The sequence below is a fragment of the Verticillium dahliae genome, genomic scaffold, assembly GCF_000150675.1.
Source record: "Verticillium dahliae VdLs.17 supercont1.6 genomic scaffold, whole genome shotgun sequence".
Taxonomy (NCBI): domain Eukaryota; kingdom Fungi; phylum Ascomycota; class Sordariomycetes; order Glomerellales; family Plectosphaerellaceae; genus Verticillium; species Verticillium dahliae.
Genome location: NW_009276926.1, coordinates 1,730,508 through 1,747,785, shown reverse-complemented (window position 1 = coordinate 1,747,785; position 17,278 = coordinate 1,730,508). Strand labels below are relative to the sequence as shown.

At 47.6% G+C, this 17,278-nt stretch overlaps 2 protein-coding genes across 2 annotated transcripts; both read right to left on the bottom strand.

The window, feature by feature from the left end:
• Positions 1-3,943: 3,943 nt before the first annotated feature.
• On the bottom strand, positions 3,944-13,300 carry VDAG_04078 (ras GTPase activator). The gene is made up of 14 exons (XM_009654162.1): positions 13,170-13,300; positions 11,590-13,083; positions 11,179-11,465; positions 10,987-11,101; positions 9,401-10,939; positions 9,178-9,337; positions 8,832-9,121; positions 8,056-8,427; positions 7,890-7,976; positions 7,616-7,722; positions 6,883-7,559; positions 4,985-6,824; positions 4,676-4,928; positions 3,944-4,623 (listed from the first exon to the last, which is right to left on the bottom strand). Exons 1-14 carry the CDS (start codon positions 13,221-13,223, stop codon positions 4,609-4,611), a joined length of 7,290 nt encoding a protein of 2,429 aa, XP_009652457.1. The 5' UTR covers positions 13,224-13,300; the 3' UTR covers positions 3,944-4,608.
• A 393-nt stretch (positions 13,301-13,693) lies between these two features.
• On the bottom strand, positions 13,694-16,976 carry VDAG_04077 (5'-3' exoribonuclease; the record flags this gene model as incomplete). The annotated part of the gene is made up of 3 exons (XM_009654161.1): positions 13,694-14,388; positions 14,452-16,597; positions 16,667-16,976. 3 exons carry the CDS (start codon positions 16,974-16,976, stop codon positions 13,803-13,805), a joined length of 3,042 nt encoding a protein of 1,013 aa, XP_009652456.1. The 3' UTR covers positions 13,694-13,802.
• Positions 16,977-17,278: the final 302 nt, after the last annotated feature.

Sequence of the window (17,278 nt, the reverse complement as noted above, 5' to 3'; positions counted from 1 at the left end):
AGCCCTAGGCGAATACCACCAATATAGAATACCTCCCTAAAATAACCCCCTTTTCTCCGAGACTACTATTAATATTATTAGCTATATAAACTAGGGTAATAGGATCTATTAACGAAGGATTATAAGTTCTAGGGACTAGACCTCTAGGAGGGGAGGTAATATAAGGAGTTAGACGTTAGGGACCTAACCCCTATTTATATTATTGCTAATATTTTAGCGATAAGCCTAAGTTTAAAAGAGAAGTTAAGGCTATATACGATAGCCTTAATAAGTTAAAGTTAATATAATAGCTTATTAATTATTCGCTAATCTAGTTACTTTCCCTAACCTAGGCCCTTAGCTAAATACCTTTATAATTCTATTAAAGATTATCTAGAAGGATCTAGAGAATTTCTATTTATAGCTTTCTTATATTCTTAGATTCTATAATAATATAATTAAATATTATAGAGCTCTAATATATATAGTATTAAGCTCTCTTAATCTCTAAATTAAACTATTATTTAATCCTTAATTATATTTAATAGATTCTTATATTCTTATTTATATACTCTAAGAAGAAAGCTTATATATACTTTAAAAGTATATTTAGGAAGAATATATAGAGCTATATATATTAAAATTTTAAGAGCTTATATATATCTATTAAAGATATATATCTTATTATCTAGGATATTATAGGTCTCCTTAGAGTAATTATTCTCCTTATTCTAGAATAAAGCGAATTATTCAATTATAGCTCTATTAATCGATAAGTTTATTAATTTCTATAATAATAGAGTATAATACTAAGCTAGTAGGTTCTAGGTACTATTTAGAGGTAAGGTCTTACTTTATTATAAATAAAGTATAATATCCTATTAATTAGATTATTTACTCTATTAATTAGATAACCCTAAAATTAAAGGTTAATAGAGATTTATCCTCTTATTTTATATAACTTAGTTTTAGGATAATTAAGTAATCCCTATTATAGGTAATTATTTATTATCTAATTATTCTCCCTATTCCTTTACTTTATAGAGTAATAAATTATAATTAATAATTCTTAACTCTAATATATTAATATTAAATATCTCTTCCTATAATAATATTAAAACTGATCTCTTTAATATCTTAATATATACTATTCTAAGAATAAGGATCCTATAATTTATAAAATATACCTTTAATATTAAGAGATTATTAAAATTTAAAGAATCGAAGTCCTCTTCGCTCTAGCTTTAAAAGTCTTTAATAAATACTTCTAGGAAGTAAACTCCCTTTATAGTTCTATATATACTAATTTTTTTAATAATCTAAATACTCTTAAGATCTATAAATATTAAGTTTAATAATCCTAGGAATTATAATTCTACTCTACTTATAATAAAATCAATATTAAGATCTTTCCTAACCCTCTATATTAAGCGTATTATATTAATACCCTTTAAGATAATATCGAACTCTTAATATAGCTTCTTAGTATTCTCTAGCTCTATTATAGAGCTATTATTATAATCTAAAGAGCTTATTATTATTAAGTTTATAAAGCTTTAATATAAATAATTAAATATTCTATATAGCTTCGTTTTTCGGGTTTTATAGCTAGTAATATAGCTTAGTAATAATCTTAGTCGTAGGAGTCCTAAGATACTCGAAGTAGATAGTACTCCTATAAATTATATAATAAGGGAATTCCTTATTATTAAGCTTATATAAGAGTCCTAAAGTACTTAAAAATAAAATACTACTTACGATTATTTATAAAGTATAGTTAATAAGCTTATATATAGTAAATATATTATTTATAGGATCGATCTTAATTTCTCTAGCTCTAACTACTCTATATTATATTAAATATAATATTAATTAATATTAAGATAGCTATATTATTTATATAAACCTTAATCTAGTACTTCTACTATATTTATAAGCTCTAAATAGGTAAGGTATATAATATAAGGCTTATAATAGTTAATTCTTAATTTTATTCTACCTCTAAATTACTATTACCTATATAAGTTAGATATACCTATCTAATTTACTAATTATATTAGCTATAATTTATATACTCCTAAGAGCTATAAATCCTAGATATTACTATCCTAATTACTACCCTAGGGAATCCCTTAATATTATTTTAATAGCTTTATATAAACTAATTATTTATTAATAATTTAATAATAGTCTTTTAAAGAGGACTTAGCTTAAAAGTTATCCTTATTATAATTATCCTTTAATTACTTTAATAATATTCTTATTAGCTTATCTTCTAATTAATATTTACTATAATAAATAGCTTATTTCTAAATTTTTATATATATTTAAATTAATCTATTTATTTAATTTAATTAATTATAAATTAAAGAAATTAGAGAATATAAAATATTAAGCTTTAAGCCTAGGTTAAAGAAATCAGATAGATTAGCGAATATTTATAAGCTATTATATTAACTTTAATTTATTAAGGCTAATAAAAATAGCCTCGACTCTACTTTTAAACTAAACTTTATCGCTAAAAGATTAGCGATAGTATATATAAGGGTTGAACTTCTAATATCTAACTCCTTGTACTATACATATATATATATTAGAGTAGGTACTTAACTAGGTTAGCTGCTAGAGTAGGAACTTCAATCCTTAGCCGTACCTCACTCGTCCATCTCAGATCGTTCTATTAACAAACCACGCGGACGAAGATGGCGTCTACAAGTGATCTCCAGCAACTGTTACGGGCCCTGTCCTCTAAAAATGCTACAATGGCAATGGCTATGGGCCAAGCTCGGTTACTTCAAAATGCCGGCCTCAAAAGGTAAGAAAACAACCATGCACCCCAAAGCAATCTGCTCCCTACACCCGTTCCCATATTAACGCAAGAGGGCGTCAGTATACAGGAGATAGCGGATGCACCCTTTGCTGTGGTCCGTGAAGCCCTCGGCAACCAGAAGACTGCCAAGTCTGTTCAATCTATCTGCCGGAAACATTCCGATGATGCCGTATCAGGTGGCACAAACAAGAGGTCCCTCGAGGGTCCCGTGACCCCAGCCGCAAAGAAGTCGAGGATTGGGCCTTTTGCAATCGATGGCGATGGGGAGGCCCGATCCCCGGCTGAAGTCGAACAGTCTTTGGCCATACCTATAATCACACAAGAAGATCAACTAAGAACAACCGTGATCTACATCAACCGGGCCCCGGTGCTCCTTGCGTTCACACTAGAGCTTCTCAGGGTTACCATGCCGGAGCAGCCACTGTCAAGCCGTCTTAGTCTTGCGCAAGCTGTCATGAGTAGCAATGCGAGAGTTAAGGCCGTTGACATAGGACTTGAACAAGACATTAAGGCAAAATCTGGAACATGGCAACTTGGACAACCCACTGTGAGAATCATGGGACGAGAAATCTCCATACTCAAGCGAGGTGACTATCCCTTGGAGACTATTGCAGGACCGAGTTTTGGCAGTACATCGATCGCATGTCCTGAGCAAGTTGCTACGATTCACGGGCAAGTTGCTACAGTACAGGAAGATGAATCAGCCTCCGAAGGTGTCTGGTCGGAAACTAATCAACAGGCAAACCCTCACAACAAAGGGCTCACTACATCAAGCCTTGGGAACACAGCCAGAAAAGAAGCATCTGGCTGGTCGACGTCCCAGCGCATAGACATGCGGGGCTCGTCTTTCATTGCGCATAGTACTCCTTTCACTGCTAGTGATGTCGCCAAATCCGTCATTGGCGCCTTCATAGACTCGCAACCCATCCTCAAGACAGCGTCTCACAATTTTTGGGGCTATCGGATCCAGCGGCCCGAAACGTTTACCTCTTTCGAGGGTGCAGATGATGATGGTGAAACCGGTGGTGGCCAGTTCATCCTGCGCCTGCTTCGGGAAGCTGATACGGTTGACCGACTTGTTGTTGTCAGTCGGTGGTTTGGCGGCGTCATGTTAGGACCGGATCGATGGGGGTTGATTCGTAGATGTGTCAACGAAGCTTTGGCGGAAGGACTGCGCTTGCACAACCCTGTCGACCTGCATCAGGAAGTAGCGGTTTGGGCACTCGACACCAGTCCGCAATATTCGATGAGGAACCAGGGGACTCACTCAGCCCGACCCAGTAGTGAGCATGGAAAATTAGGATTCGTGGTACACGAACCCGAGGCTGCAAGAAATTATCTTTTGAGTAGCTTCGCAGCCGCCTCTGATCAACCCACCAGCGTTGCTATGACGTCCGGGTCGCCCAAAAGAAGGGCACGACAATCGAAGACGTCATCTTTCACAGTCACACAAGCCGAGGAAAACGCTGCAAGGGTTCTTGGAAGTTTTAGGTTGCTATTTGAGAGCTGGGCCAGACATCTTACCCCCCGGCAACTAGACCAGAGAGCGTGGGCATGGTATGTGGCAATCCGACCAAACGTAGAATCTGGGCCCCAAGGCTGGGGAGCAAAGGGCACGTTGTCCCTTGTTAACATATTGGCCCTTCGCTGGGCAGCCCCCGGAAATAACCAACAGTAAGTAGTGAGCAGCTCACGAAATGGAGGGGACCCAAGTGGGTTGTGATACCAAGAATGTTGAGTCCTGCAATTTTTCCGCACGCCACAAATGTATGAGAACATTGTAGTCTCAAGCGCATCATCTAGATAATGATAAGCTGCGACGGATTGTTAGTTTTCCTTGGCTGATGACTGAGGCCTTCAACTTACCTCAATCAGTCTTTCGGTCAACGTGAAATATTTTCTGTCCTGTTCGTGTGCAGAATCCATCGAACAAGACCGCCAGAGCCCGCTGAATCCAAGATCGTCCAAGACATCCTCCAGTCGAACAGGCGTATCAAGTGCCTGATTGAGGCGAGGATCCAAGGCAAGGCAATGTAGAAGCAGGTGCGCAGCTTCTAACGTTGTCGAATTCTGGCAATGCGAAAGGGTGTCGTTCAGTATGGTAGCCAGCGGGCCGCACCTGAAAAGACCGTTAGTATCAAGTAAATTGCTGCAAATGAGGCACCCTGGTCTCACAAATGGAGGACGACCGTTGGTCTTGCTTTGGCAAGTAGGGCCAGCCATCTTAGAGTCCGATCCTGAATCGCATCCTCAAGATACCGGAAATCGACCAGCTCAATCGCCGTATTGAGCAGAAGGTCCTGGTCATTTGCCCGACTAATATCCTGTAGCTGTCGTGTACTTGCGACCATGCCAACCAAGGACGGATTCACCCCAGACGACCAGAGGATATCCTTGAGTTCCTGGTGGCCCGCGACCCTTGCTAGAATCAGAGCCATATAAGGTGAATCTAGCGAGCTCCTCATCGGCCCGTCACTGTCATCAGAAAAACTACCTGCCATCTCAAGGAAGGAAGAGAGAACCCTCATGGTACCCTGTCGCGTAGTAGTGTCGACCAAACCTCTCGCCAGGCATGCGCAAACAGCAAAATGGAATGACTCCCGTGAGAAATGCACGTCGTATGCATCATCTAGGAGCACCGCAGCTTCTTCAAGCTGAACTCTGCCCTGCATAAGCAATGCTGCCATGTTTTCGCCCCTGAGACCGCCGACTGTGTTGATGTTACTCAGCACAGCTTCTAGGAATTGAGCTGTGCAATTGAAAAGAGCGGCCGGAACCAGGCGAAGCAAAGATATCGCCAGCCAAAATAATTGAAGTCCGTATCGCGAAGCAGAGGGGAGCTTGGACATCATCCGAGAGAGTGATGTAACAATTGAGACGAACATGTCATTGTTGCTCTCATCCTCCAATCGTCCAACACTGTTCCGCAAAGCTACGAGGACTTGATATAGCAGATCGTCATCAACTTCCTCTCGAGCAAGACAGCCCATTACCGTGAATGCCCTTGGCTGCACAGCAGGGTTGGTCTGGAAAGCCGTGCTCGCCACCAGACTCATCCATCGCGAACGCCAAGCATTTGAGATATCAACTGAGGGTGCTGCCAGTGAACAGATTTCGAAAAGTAGCGCCGCCAGACTCTCAGTCGCAGCGAGGGCTGGCCCCGTATCCTGTGTCGTGGTGATAGATGTGGTATCTCGCAGAGTGCTTGACGAGGCTGAGAAGACTTCGCCACGAGAGTCATTAATGAGGTCCAAACTGCTTCGCAGTTTGTTTAACCTTAGATCTTCGAGGAGAAAAGACGTGCATGCAGCGTGTACAGTGTTGACGAGTAGACGGTGAACCAGGATGCGTATCTCCACCGAACCAGTGTTGGCAAGCATAGTGACGATATGGAAGATCTCTGGTAAGAAAAGCTGCGCCTGGACACCATTGTCGAATGAGAGTGACAAGCAGAAGTGAAGTAATACGCAGATCTCGGCCCACACAACGTTATCTGGCAAAGCTTTCGTGGGGCGGAGGGAGGTTCGATTCAACGCCTTTCGTAGCCTGGAAATGACCCTAGCCCGGAGAGTGATGGTTCCCATGCCGGCCACTATCGAAGAAAGAGCATCTAGCGACTCTTCTGCAAGGTTGAGGCTGAGTGCAGCTTTTGTTAGTTCCTCCAGGAAAAGATCCAGGATCGTTTCATCCCGCGAGATGGCGGGCCAAATAACTTGCTCCAGAGTGTACGCGAGGAAGTGATCGGCTACAGCCAAGTCAATTAGTTTCCGGAACAAAGAAGCAATTTTCTCCTTTCCCCTGTCACCATCTGCCTCGTTTGCAAGAATCGCAGTTCGCAGGCCAGGAAGCCACGGCGACATGTACGCCAGGCTTATCGGCTTTTGGTCGTCAGAGAAGCTCTCCCACCCCACGAAAAACTCGGTGAGAAAGTCGAATGTCAGCTGTGGCTCCATCTGTGCCAGCTGCTCACTGATCGCAATGATGAAGTGTGACGCAGATGTGGGAACCGAGACATCTCAGGGATGATCAGCACGAGCAAAGTCCAACCAGATTGTGTCTAAACTGTAACTTACCGATCAAGCACATCATTTTGGAGGCAGCACTAAATCGGAAGGCTTTGCACAATGAGCCAAGAAGGTTATAGGAAGCTAGCCTTAGAACATCGTCGACGCTTGAAAGATTTGTTAATGCTAGGTTAAGAAGAGTCCCAGGTACGTCTTGTGGTCGAATCAGTCGCTCGTAAGCCTTGTGTGATCGACTGTCTTTGCTGTACTTGGCTTTAGCACCGCGAATTGTTTGTAGAACATCCACCTTTTTCGGACTGGTGAAATACATCACAATGCGACCGTTATCGGCTCGGAGTCCAAATGCTGAATCATCTTCGGTTTGAATCGACGTCGGAGCCTCATCAACCTCCCCGAGGCGGAAAATGTCGTTGACTGTTGTGCTGAGCCGGTAGCCTGGGAAAACCTCTTGCTTTTTGGTTGTCGTAACCTGGACAAATTGGCTCCCAACCTTGATGATAACCTCAATTTTTCCCTTTGTTTTTGAAAGCCTGGTGATGGGTTGGAAAACGTAGCGTGTATCCGTCACAACACTGATTGTCTCTTTCGGTAGGTGAAGCTGGCTCAAGTGGAAGTGAGCCTGCAAGTCTTGCAGGCTGCCAATAAGATGGTACTCGACGTTTTTGGGGTGAAAAACGCTGCTCTCAGTCTTGGCAGAGACTCGAAGAATTCTGCGGAAGCATTTCCTGCAACATACGTCAATTTGAATGTATCGGGCACATCTCAGCCCACATTTGCTCACCGGAAAGCACTGTTCATGTTGTATACGTAAACTCTCGTCAAATTGCGGTTCAGTTCGACGGGTGTGAGAGAGTCTAGCTTCCGAAGGAGATCGTCTTGCGGCTCATTCTGCCCATTGTAGCACGTTGCGTCTATGAGTAGTCCGAAGGGCTTGTGCCAAAGGCGACTAGCGATCTGCGGAAGGGTCAACGCGCCAAAATCGAGGAGGCATGGAGCCACACAGGAGGGACCGTGGTCAGTCCGACCATGTAGAAGGCTGCTACTTGGCTGCTTACCTTCAGATAGCAAAAGATTAAGGTCTCATAGTCAATGCTCTCCGAGTCCATGTGCCGCAAAATGATACAGATGATTGAAAGTCCGTCCTGATTGACAACAGTCAGTGCTGTTGTACCTCCCTGCAACCTCCAGAGTGATTCTCGGCAATCAATTGGTAAGACATACCTTGCTCTCCCCCCCATCATACACGGCTCGGGCGGTAAGGAACGACTCGGTACCGCGAAACGCATTGCGCAACATAAAGTCTTGGAACATTGAGTATGAGGGTGGTGTGTTCGTCGAGACTTGTGGCCTGTTCCAGGTCACTGCCAAGGGCGGCGGCCCCAGGTTTGTGATCAAGTTACGCAGTGGCTCAAGCACAGGGGAACGGACTCGAGAAATCTCGGCTGGTGAGCGCACGTAGTCCCTACGTTCATGGCCGACCAGCTTCTGCCTGATATGATCCCAGTGGTCGTATAGGAAGCGATGCAAGGCAACGCAGGACCCGAAGTCGAAAGATTCGATGCTACTTTCATGATCCAGACTGTCTGGCGGTACCTGTGCAATGTGTCAGGTTTAATGGTCTCAAGTTGCCAGGCGAACAATCGTGACTATATCCCTTACCGATATCTCTCGAAGAAACGTAGTGACACGATAGATATTCTGTGTGAGAAAGTCATTCAAGGGAAACATGTATGGCTCTTTCGCGCCGAACAGGACGTTGTTTGCCAGATTCTGGATCACTTTGGCGATCAAGAGTAAACCCCGCCGCAATTCTCGAGAGGGTGGCGTGTCCAGCAGTCCCTCAACCTCAGGCGCCACGATAGCAGGGCAGAAAAACCGGAGGAAAACAAATGCACCAACTGCTGTGTACTTCGCCTCCTGGAATCTGGGAAGTACTGCTGTAGATATCTCCCTGCATTAGCTGATTGACTGGATTGGGGAGGGCCTTGTGAGCTTACTATACTGCAGATTTGTCGGAATGAGCTTGGAACGCTGGACGAGGACGCGCAGATGTCGTCTATGAATACCTTGGCAACGATTCGAAGCTGCAGGGCATTCTTCTGCAGCTCGTCGTTCGATGTCACCCGAGCGGGGTCGAGCTCTAAACCAAGATCTTTCGAGGTGAGCACCAATCGCTCAACTACCTTCTGCAGTGTTGCTTTGAGATAGGCCTGTCCCTTCCACTTCGCATATACTGATAGCATTTTAGTGGCGACACAAGTCCGTCTCAGGATCTCAGACTCGTTATCTGATCACAAAACAATTGAGCAAACGTCTTTTCAACGGACACTTGGAGCAGCCTACCAGTTTGTTCAATCTCTTGCTTGATCAGCGTTTCAATCAATTCAAAAGTTCGACCTCGATGCTCGAAGATTGTGAGAAGGGAAATGGTCAACTCGTCAACCTCGTGACTCGGGCACACAATGCTCATGGCGGCGACAAGTGTCATGTCCTTGGTCAGTAACTGTACTCGCATATATTAGCGCCTCCTTCGACAAGTTGGTGGTCTTACAAGAGGACTACTCACATCCAAGAGTTCGTTGTATTTCTCATTTACGGCCGAGTCGGTCAGATTGCTGAACTCTGTGCCCTGGATGAGTATATTACACAACACCTTGACGAATGCTGTCCTGATGTCGACATTGTCGTGGTAGCCAATGTTCAGGGAGTGCTTGAGGCCGACATCGATATTTGCACTCAACAGATTGGACAAAATAGTGATCGCTAACTCGGAGGGGGATGCAGTATCATCCCTGCCGACCCCAGTTGGCATGATGTCGCCCTTGTTGATTTCAGACGAGTCGTGATTGAGCAAGGACAAGAAGCGATTGAAGTAAGTATGAAACATCTGAGCCTTCAGCTCACTCGCGCCTGCGTCCGTCTGCCCTTCGCCAGGTTGCAGCGGCAAGCGGAAAGTGAGCTCTGCCAGTGATCTTAGGCAAGCTCGGTCCAAGTCCTTCTGCATTCGCTGGGCATCATCTGGACGTCCCAACATGACGCCCTGGTGTGGATCCACACGAGGCGTTCGTGGGCGAGCAATCCAGCCGAATATGTATTCCAGCAAGTGGTTCCTGATACGCACATCATCCCTTAGATTAAGGTGCTCTTTTCGCTTATTGACAGTTTCGCACAGCTGACAGACTTTGATTTTCACCCTGAGTGTGCTTGTGCTGTCGGCCATACTGTCCATGAACTTGGTAAAGCTCAGAGTCAAGGCACCAAGATGTACAGATGATGCGGCGCCCAGATCTGAGGGGCTATCAAGTCGTTCAACAAGAGCTTTCAGGAGTGAAATTGCTTGCTCTGCAAACGCGACTTCAATGTCCTGAGCTTGGTCACTTGGAGCTAAAGCTCCCGTGAAGAGAACCTCCAGCTCAGATTCGAGGGCCCTGAACATAGGTTGGTAGAGTGTGGGTGAGATGTCGCTAGACAGAACATCCCGGGTCGCTTCTCGAACCCTAATGTTGTTGCAACCCAGTAGTTGAATACTCAACCTCAGATACCGGTCAAGGAGTGGCTCCTCATGATTGTCATTAGGTAACTGGTCAATCCACCGTGCGCTGCTCAGTGTAGGTTCCTCAAGAATGATGGCGGGGTTGGCGACGCAGATGCCACCCAGAGATGCAAGAAAACCAGAGTGATTGCGCCATTCCGAAAAGACCTTGTCTTCAATAGCATCTGCGGGTGTCGAAGAGACTTCCCTGGAGAGAAGCAACCACCTCTCAAATGCATGCTCCCACGCTGCAAGGATACCAATGGTTGGGTATTGCAGCCGTCTCAACAAGCCTCGCATGCGCTTTTGAAACGCGACGAGGCCCGTGAAACGGAATGAGCCAGACCCAAGCTCACGGAATATGTCACTGTTTCGAAGCAAAGGCGCCAAAACTTTCGCAGCTTCAGGGCTTGCTTCTGCAGCTTCGTTGGCCTCCAGTGAGGTGGCGACCAGAGAAGTCACCAATCGACACGTTTCAACGTCAGCCGAACACAAAGCCACCAATAGGGTCGTTTCGGTCTTGGAGGCTGCTGTCGGCAGTTCAGGGATGTCACTGGGTACTTCAGATAGTTCCTAGTTTATTTAGTGGTGGTTATTCAACCGGAAGCGAAAGCACTTACCCGCAGAGAGTTCAATAGCACAACTCGTGCAGCAAGATAGTCGTAAATTGCCCTGACAGCCATGCTGCCTCCGCCTGCCATCACTTGGTCGCATAAGCTCACAATGAGCCGACAACTACACCCGAATCAGCTCGTTGAGAAAAGGAGCGGGAGCGAAAGCCACAGCGGGTCACGCGAGAGTGCCGGACTAACCTGCGCCTCCAGAAGCTGATCTTCAAGGCCGAAGAATCAAGGGTGCCTTGAGATCTGAGATCCTCGATAACGGCACGATCTACGAACAGCCGTTTCGCTACCCTGGTAGCGTGTGCCCTTACGCCAGGGTCCCATGACAATACAAGACACAGAAATGCTTCGAACATGCTGTGCGCTGGTGCTGTTGACCCTGGTTTCCTTTCTTCTACTTCGAGAAGTGACTGCGGGGAAGCTTCCAGGAAGTCGAGTACATTACAAGCCATGAGGGCCTTGGGGTGATCCAAGGCCTGTACGGTGATGTCAAGAGTCGAGTTATCTGACAACAGTCCCGCAATGTCCTGTAATATTATGAGCCTTTCCAATCAGGATGAAGTGCGAGTCTTCACTATCCCAGACTACAAATTGACGTACCTGGAGCTGACTCAACATATAAGGAGTTGCTGTACCAAACAGTGCTTCGTACCTGTGGGAGTCGTTCTGTCTGGCAAGGTAACTGCAGCCCTGTACAACAGCTCGCCGAAAGCTTGTAGGAGTGCCCATAGCAAGACACGTCTCAGCCAGAGCGTCCAGCCCACTCTCAGGATTGAGCTGAGCTAGACCCACGAATGCTGCGCTCAGCAAGTCCTGCTCGAAGTGCGAACCGTCCGCGTTAGGTGCAGATCGTCGGAAGACTGCGTCCTTGACCTCGTCCTGTACGTCGAGAGCAAAGCTCACGATGGCTGTGTCGTCCTCGGCATCAAAATGACGGGCAGCACGCAACAACAAAACTAGACAGTAGGCTGCTGCTTCATTTTTGTTACGCAACGATTTCCTCAGTCCGTCCAGGAATGCCGTCTTCTTAGCCATGCTGCTGCTCTTGGCTTCACGTAGATTGCTCGCAACCTCGAACACGTCAGGGAGCAAAAGGAGCAATGTGATTTGCATTGCGAACATCATGCCTTTCTTTCGACCATTGTCGACAATAGCTTGTGTCATGTCGAAGAGCGTGTCAGCCCCACCGTCAAGCCGCTTATGCAGTGTGTGCAACTGTACAAACTCATGAGGGTGCCGTTCGAGCCAGCTTACAACCAGCAAGGGAAGCACAGCCGCGATTGCGGTCTGAAAAGGCCTTCGGAGATGGAGATAACTGGAGCATATCTCTTGAATGACCTGGCCAAGTTTCTGGCTGTCTACCCAGTAGAAGGAGATGAGGCGAAGCGCGACTAGGTTGGCCCTGTCATCTTCGCCCATGGGAGGAGTCTGGCTAGGCTGCTGCTGAGCTACTCCGGTCGTCCGAATAGTATAGACGACTTTCCTGAGATGGTCGAAGACGCTGGTCCACGAGGAGGCTGTGAGATATTCCACAAGGGTCTTCGCATGACTTTCCATGGAAACTGGCGAAATGGTCAAATCGTATTTGTCAGTCGCGAGGACATCATCCTGAGAAAGAATGTCGGCGCCAGTATCGAGCCAAGCAGCGCGTTCTGCGTGACGAGGGCCATGGCCGAGGATGGTGTGCGCGGGGAGAATAAAGCCATCAGGAGTCGGATCGAGAAGGTTCCTCAGGACATTGAGTAGGCGCGAGACCAGGGAATCATCCAGGGGCGTCGGCACAACTTGCAGCGACCCACGACTTGTGTTGGTTTGCTTGACTAGTTGACGCAAACTATTGGAGCGTACGGCCTCCCAATGCGCGGCGCAACAGTCACTCGCCAGGGCTAAAACGTAGACTTCGGAAGAGACAACGTGGCTAGGGTGTGAAGAGAAGCTCTTGTAACCTCGACCAAGCTCCTCAAGAAGGGTGATCAGCGAGTCCAGGATCGCTGCTATATTCGTGGCGCTAATCTTGACAAGTGTCACTCGAGTGCTAGCAACTATTTCGTCCTGATCTAGTTCGCGGGGTTGGGTTCCGGTTCGATGTGGCAGCTGTCCAAAGGCAAGCTGTAAGCATATCAAAGACCACAGGAGAGGGGACAAGGTTGATTTCACGGGGAGGAGACAGATTCACTCACTCGGGTGGCGATCCTGTCGACCAGACATCCGACGAGTCCTGCATCACCGTTCATCGCTGCTAGCCAAGGAAGCGTTGAAGTTCATATCGATTGTTCTTGGATATGGGGTGTGTTGGTCGGTCTTGTTGCTCAGGCCGGAAAGCTGGTGCGTGCAGGGTGTACACGACACACTGGCTAAAAGCGCTCCAAAACTGATTAGGTAGGCACAATTGGGTTAGGTGGGTCAGTGCTGGGTGTGAGGAGGAGGGGTCCCTGCTTGGCTGGCTTGGTACCGTCGCCTTCACCACCTATCCACCTTCAAAGGGAAAGGAGAATCATGCGGGGTGCGCTTGGATACTGATTAAATCTAGACATGACATTGAATGCATGACATGCCCGTGTGTCCGTCGTGCTGACTGCACACACAGCAACTCAAGTACTGCATGAAAACGCCAGATTTGCCAGATTCGCCACGAAGCTCGCCATGCCATGCCATGTGTCTTGGTAGCACTGGTCACACAATAATGAAGTGATGTTGATCAAGATGACGGAAATCAAAGGAACATGTCTGATGGCAACCTACAGTGTAAGCCCTATCTGGGTTGACTTCCAATCGCTAGTAGCCGCTAGTCGGGGTTTTAACCTTTGCCATTTTCATCTCCGATAGGGCTGTTGCCTATCGCCATGGAAATTCTGACTACGTCCAGCTCCTCTAGCCTGGTAGCCTCCACGACCTCTTGATCCATAGTCTTCTCGGGCGGGATACGAGTTCTGGTATGGCAGAGATGCCTCGTGACTTCCATGAGACAGTCCATAGGTACTCGGGCGGCCATTGTTGAAGTGTGTTGGAGGGGGTGGGGGAGGAAGACCCATGCCAAAGCCAGGGTGACCTGGTGGTGGTGGTTGCCACGCTGAAGGCGGATGTGGTGCCTTCTGGGCGCCATAGTGGTCGCGAGAGGCGGAACCGTTCTGGTAATGTGATGAGTGTTGTTGGGTCCTGCCTCCAGATTCCGCGTAGTGAAAGGCACCACGACCACCGTAGCCGCCTCCGCGGCCTCGGCCGCGACCACCATCATTATACCGTCCCGAAGGGACGCCGCCCCATCCGCCTCGATTCGAGCGAGAGGACTTGTTCCTCAGCTGCTCGATGTCAGACCGACCAAGAGCTGTGGTAGGCATCTTCAGCCCGCGTAAGAGCATGGACTTGTGAGGGGCTGTAGTTGGGAACTCATAATAAACACTGTCATTTTTTTTTTCGGTGAGCTTCGGTGCATCTGGCATATTCGTTTAGGGTCAAACATACCTGAGGGACCGGTCGTAGTCCAGGCTGGGCATTGATTTCCTGTCTAAAGGATACTCCAAGGACCCATGTGGCAGATAGTCGGCGATCTTCTCGACTTGGCCGGTCATGCCATCACTGGTCCGAGGATTCAACCCGAAGGTGGGCGCGCCTTGCTTCTTGGAGTAGAAGTGACTCGTGATGTCTTCATAAAGCTCGTGATGCGCGTCGGACAGCAACAAAACGTCCCTACCGATTCCATTACGCGCAGCGTCCTCGGGGCTGAGCAAGGGATACTTCTTTTCAACTGCTGCCAAAAGCCGTGGCATGTCAATGAAAGGGAGTAAAGCAACACCTTGCCAGGCAAACTTCTTGCCATTGAGGTCAATCTCGAACTCTTGGGGATAGAAGTCTATGACCTCGCTGTCCTCGTTGAGCATGAGATCATGAAAGACCTCTGGAAGTGCACGGCGAGATGCAGCTGGCATAACACTCATGAGTTGTTCAAAAGGCTTCGAGATTCGTCCCTTCTCGAAACTGATCTCGATCTTGTCCAAGTCGGCAAAATCGGCCGCGAACGGCGCATAGTGGTAGGGATAGTACCAATCCCAAGACGGGCAGCCTTGGTAGTAATAGAGAAGCACCCAGCAAAGACCCTCGACATAGGCTTGTGCGACCTTGTGACGAAAGGCGACGTCATTACGGTCGACGTGGAACTTTTGCTCATAGTAGCGGTCTGCGTAACCTTCCTCCCACATTCGAACGTGATCAATCGCAGCCTCTTCCGCGGCGGACGGTCCGGTATTGGGTGTTAATTGCGATGGCTCGTCCAGAACATCCGCCTTGCGTTTCACCACAGAGCTTGCTGCGGCTGCACCTTCTTCAGGTACAGCAGGTGCTTCGACATTTGGATGGATTGTTGCGTCACCATTTGTCGATTTGCCCTGGGTTCCCGATGCTTGGATTCGCTCCCTGATGACATTAGCGGCGCTTTTGTTGGCGGCATTCGCGTTGATGTTGGCGTTCGACGAGCGCCCAACAACCATGTCATGTGTCACAGCGCTGGGGTCAGCATTGGGGAAGCCAGAGACAGGAAATAAGGCCAGCCCAGAGGATGCGTTGTCCAGAGGTGGTTTGCCGCGCCCGCGCCCGCTGGCGTCGGTACGGCCCCCTCTGCCACTCCGCTCGTCCTGCAGCTTTCTCCGCTTGGCATTGGCTTCTCGGCGGTCTTCCTGCTCTTTTCTCCGCCTGAAGATGGCGTCCTCCTGCTTCGCCAAGCCATCCATGATGAGCTGTACCCTCTTCAGATCGATGTGGCCGTCCTTGGTGACGTAGCCACCCATACGAGGTAGGTTTTCTTTCCATATGGTCGTTAATGCGTCTATACCATTCTCTCGGATTTCTAGGGCCGGCAGATGGGGCAAAAAGTCGTTGCCCACGAAACAGCACATGAATACCCAGTCGTCTATTGCGCGCTCGAGATCGAATCGAAACGGCAAGTCGGGTACATCAAGCTCAATAGCGAGGTACTCTCGGAATATGGACACGTGAAGCCATATGAAAGGCTTCAAGTCTACAGCCTTGTCTTGCTCGTCATATTCGCCGTCTTTGTCCTTGGCCTCGCCTTTGCAAACGCGCGCATCGTGTCCCTTTTGACCGCATATTTTGCACATCTTGGCCTTGGCATCTTGTGCGAAAACATCCTCGCGCAGTACGCGGAAATGTGGCTCGTGGGTAGCAAGACCCAGCATGATCAAGTCGGCGTCCAGGCCATAGATGACATGCCGGGTATTGGGGTCGTAGTCTGGCGAGCCTCTTTGAGAGCGGACGTAGTTCATGATCTTGTGCTCTCCTTCGCCTGGAACTGTAGCGTCGGAGATGATGATTTTAAGTCGAGCCCAAGCAGGATCAGTATTGAGCTTGTAGGCGCACCAATAACGCAGACTGGTTGCAAGTGTGTCCATGAAGGGTGTGCCGGGGGTGATCGAGTTTGAATCAAAAGCCTTCTTATTCATGCTCTCGAGGGTCTCAGGTGGCAAAATGCCGCCATTTTGTTGTTTGAGAAGCTTGAGAAGCTCCTGCTTGTCAACCTCTTTCTCTTGTGCTTCCTGTGCAGAGCGAAATCGGCGCGATCGCTGTTGGTTCATCTTTGCTCGTGGCGCGACACCGTCTGAATTATTGTCAGTTCTATGAAAATCTGGATCGTGGCGGTCATGAGTCTCTTGATGACATGACTTACCAACAGCGATCATTAGTAGTTTCCGTGGCCTGACCATGTTCACTACTCGATCGGTGTACCTGAAAACCTCGAGCATCATTTCCTCCTCATCCTTGGGGGCAGGGCGATCCTCTGGATGCGAACAAGGGTGAACGATACCGTTCATGTCAAGGTAGAGATTGTCCAGTTCTTCTCCATTTGGGTTGGGACCGGTGGTGTCTACCGGAATGGTCGTTCCGTCTTCCATCTGTAGCGGCTGATCCTCCACCACAGGCGAGATGATTTTAGGGTACTTGTTCGATAGCCATCTGAACGCAGCTGGAATACCCATTGTGAAGGTGTAGTCGCGCGACGCGCTGGGACCTCTGGTTGAGAGTCAATGTACGTGGGAGAGGTCGCGATATAATCGCTGGTGGCTAGAAAGCTTCTGTCAATTTTGTCGACGTAGTCTTGCCGCCTACTGAGAGGTGGGTGCGGCGCCGCGAGTGTGGAATTGCTGTCACGAGCGGCGTGGTAGTCTCGCAAGACGAGAACGAGGACCTGGAAGAAGAAAGGTGTAATCGCACGGCAATCTTTCGTCGTCCGAATCGAATTGACCACTGCCTCTTCAGTCATACACAGCTTTTCTGGAGC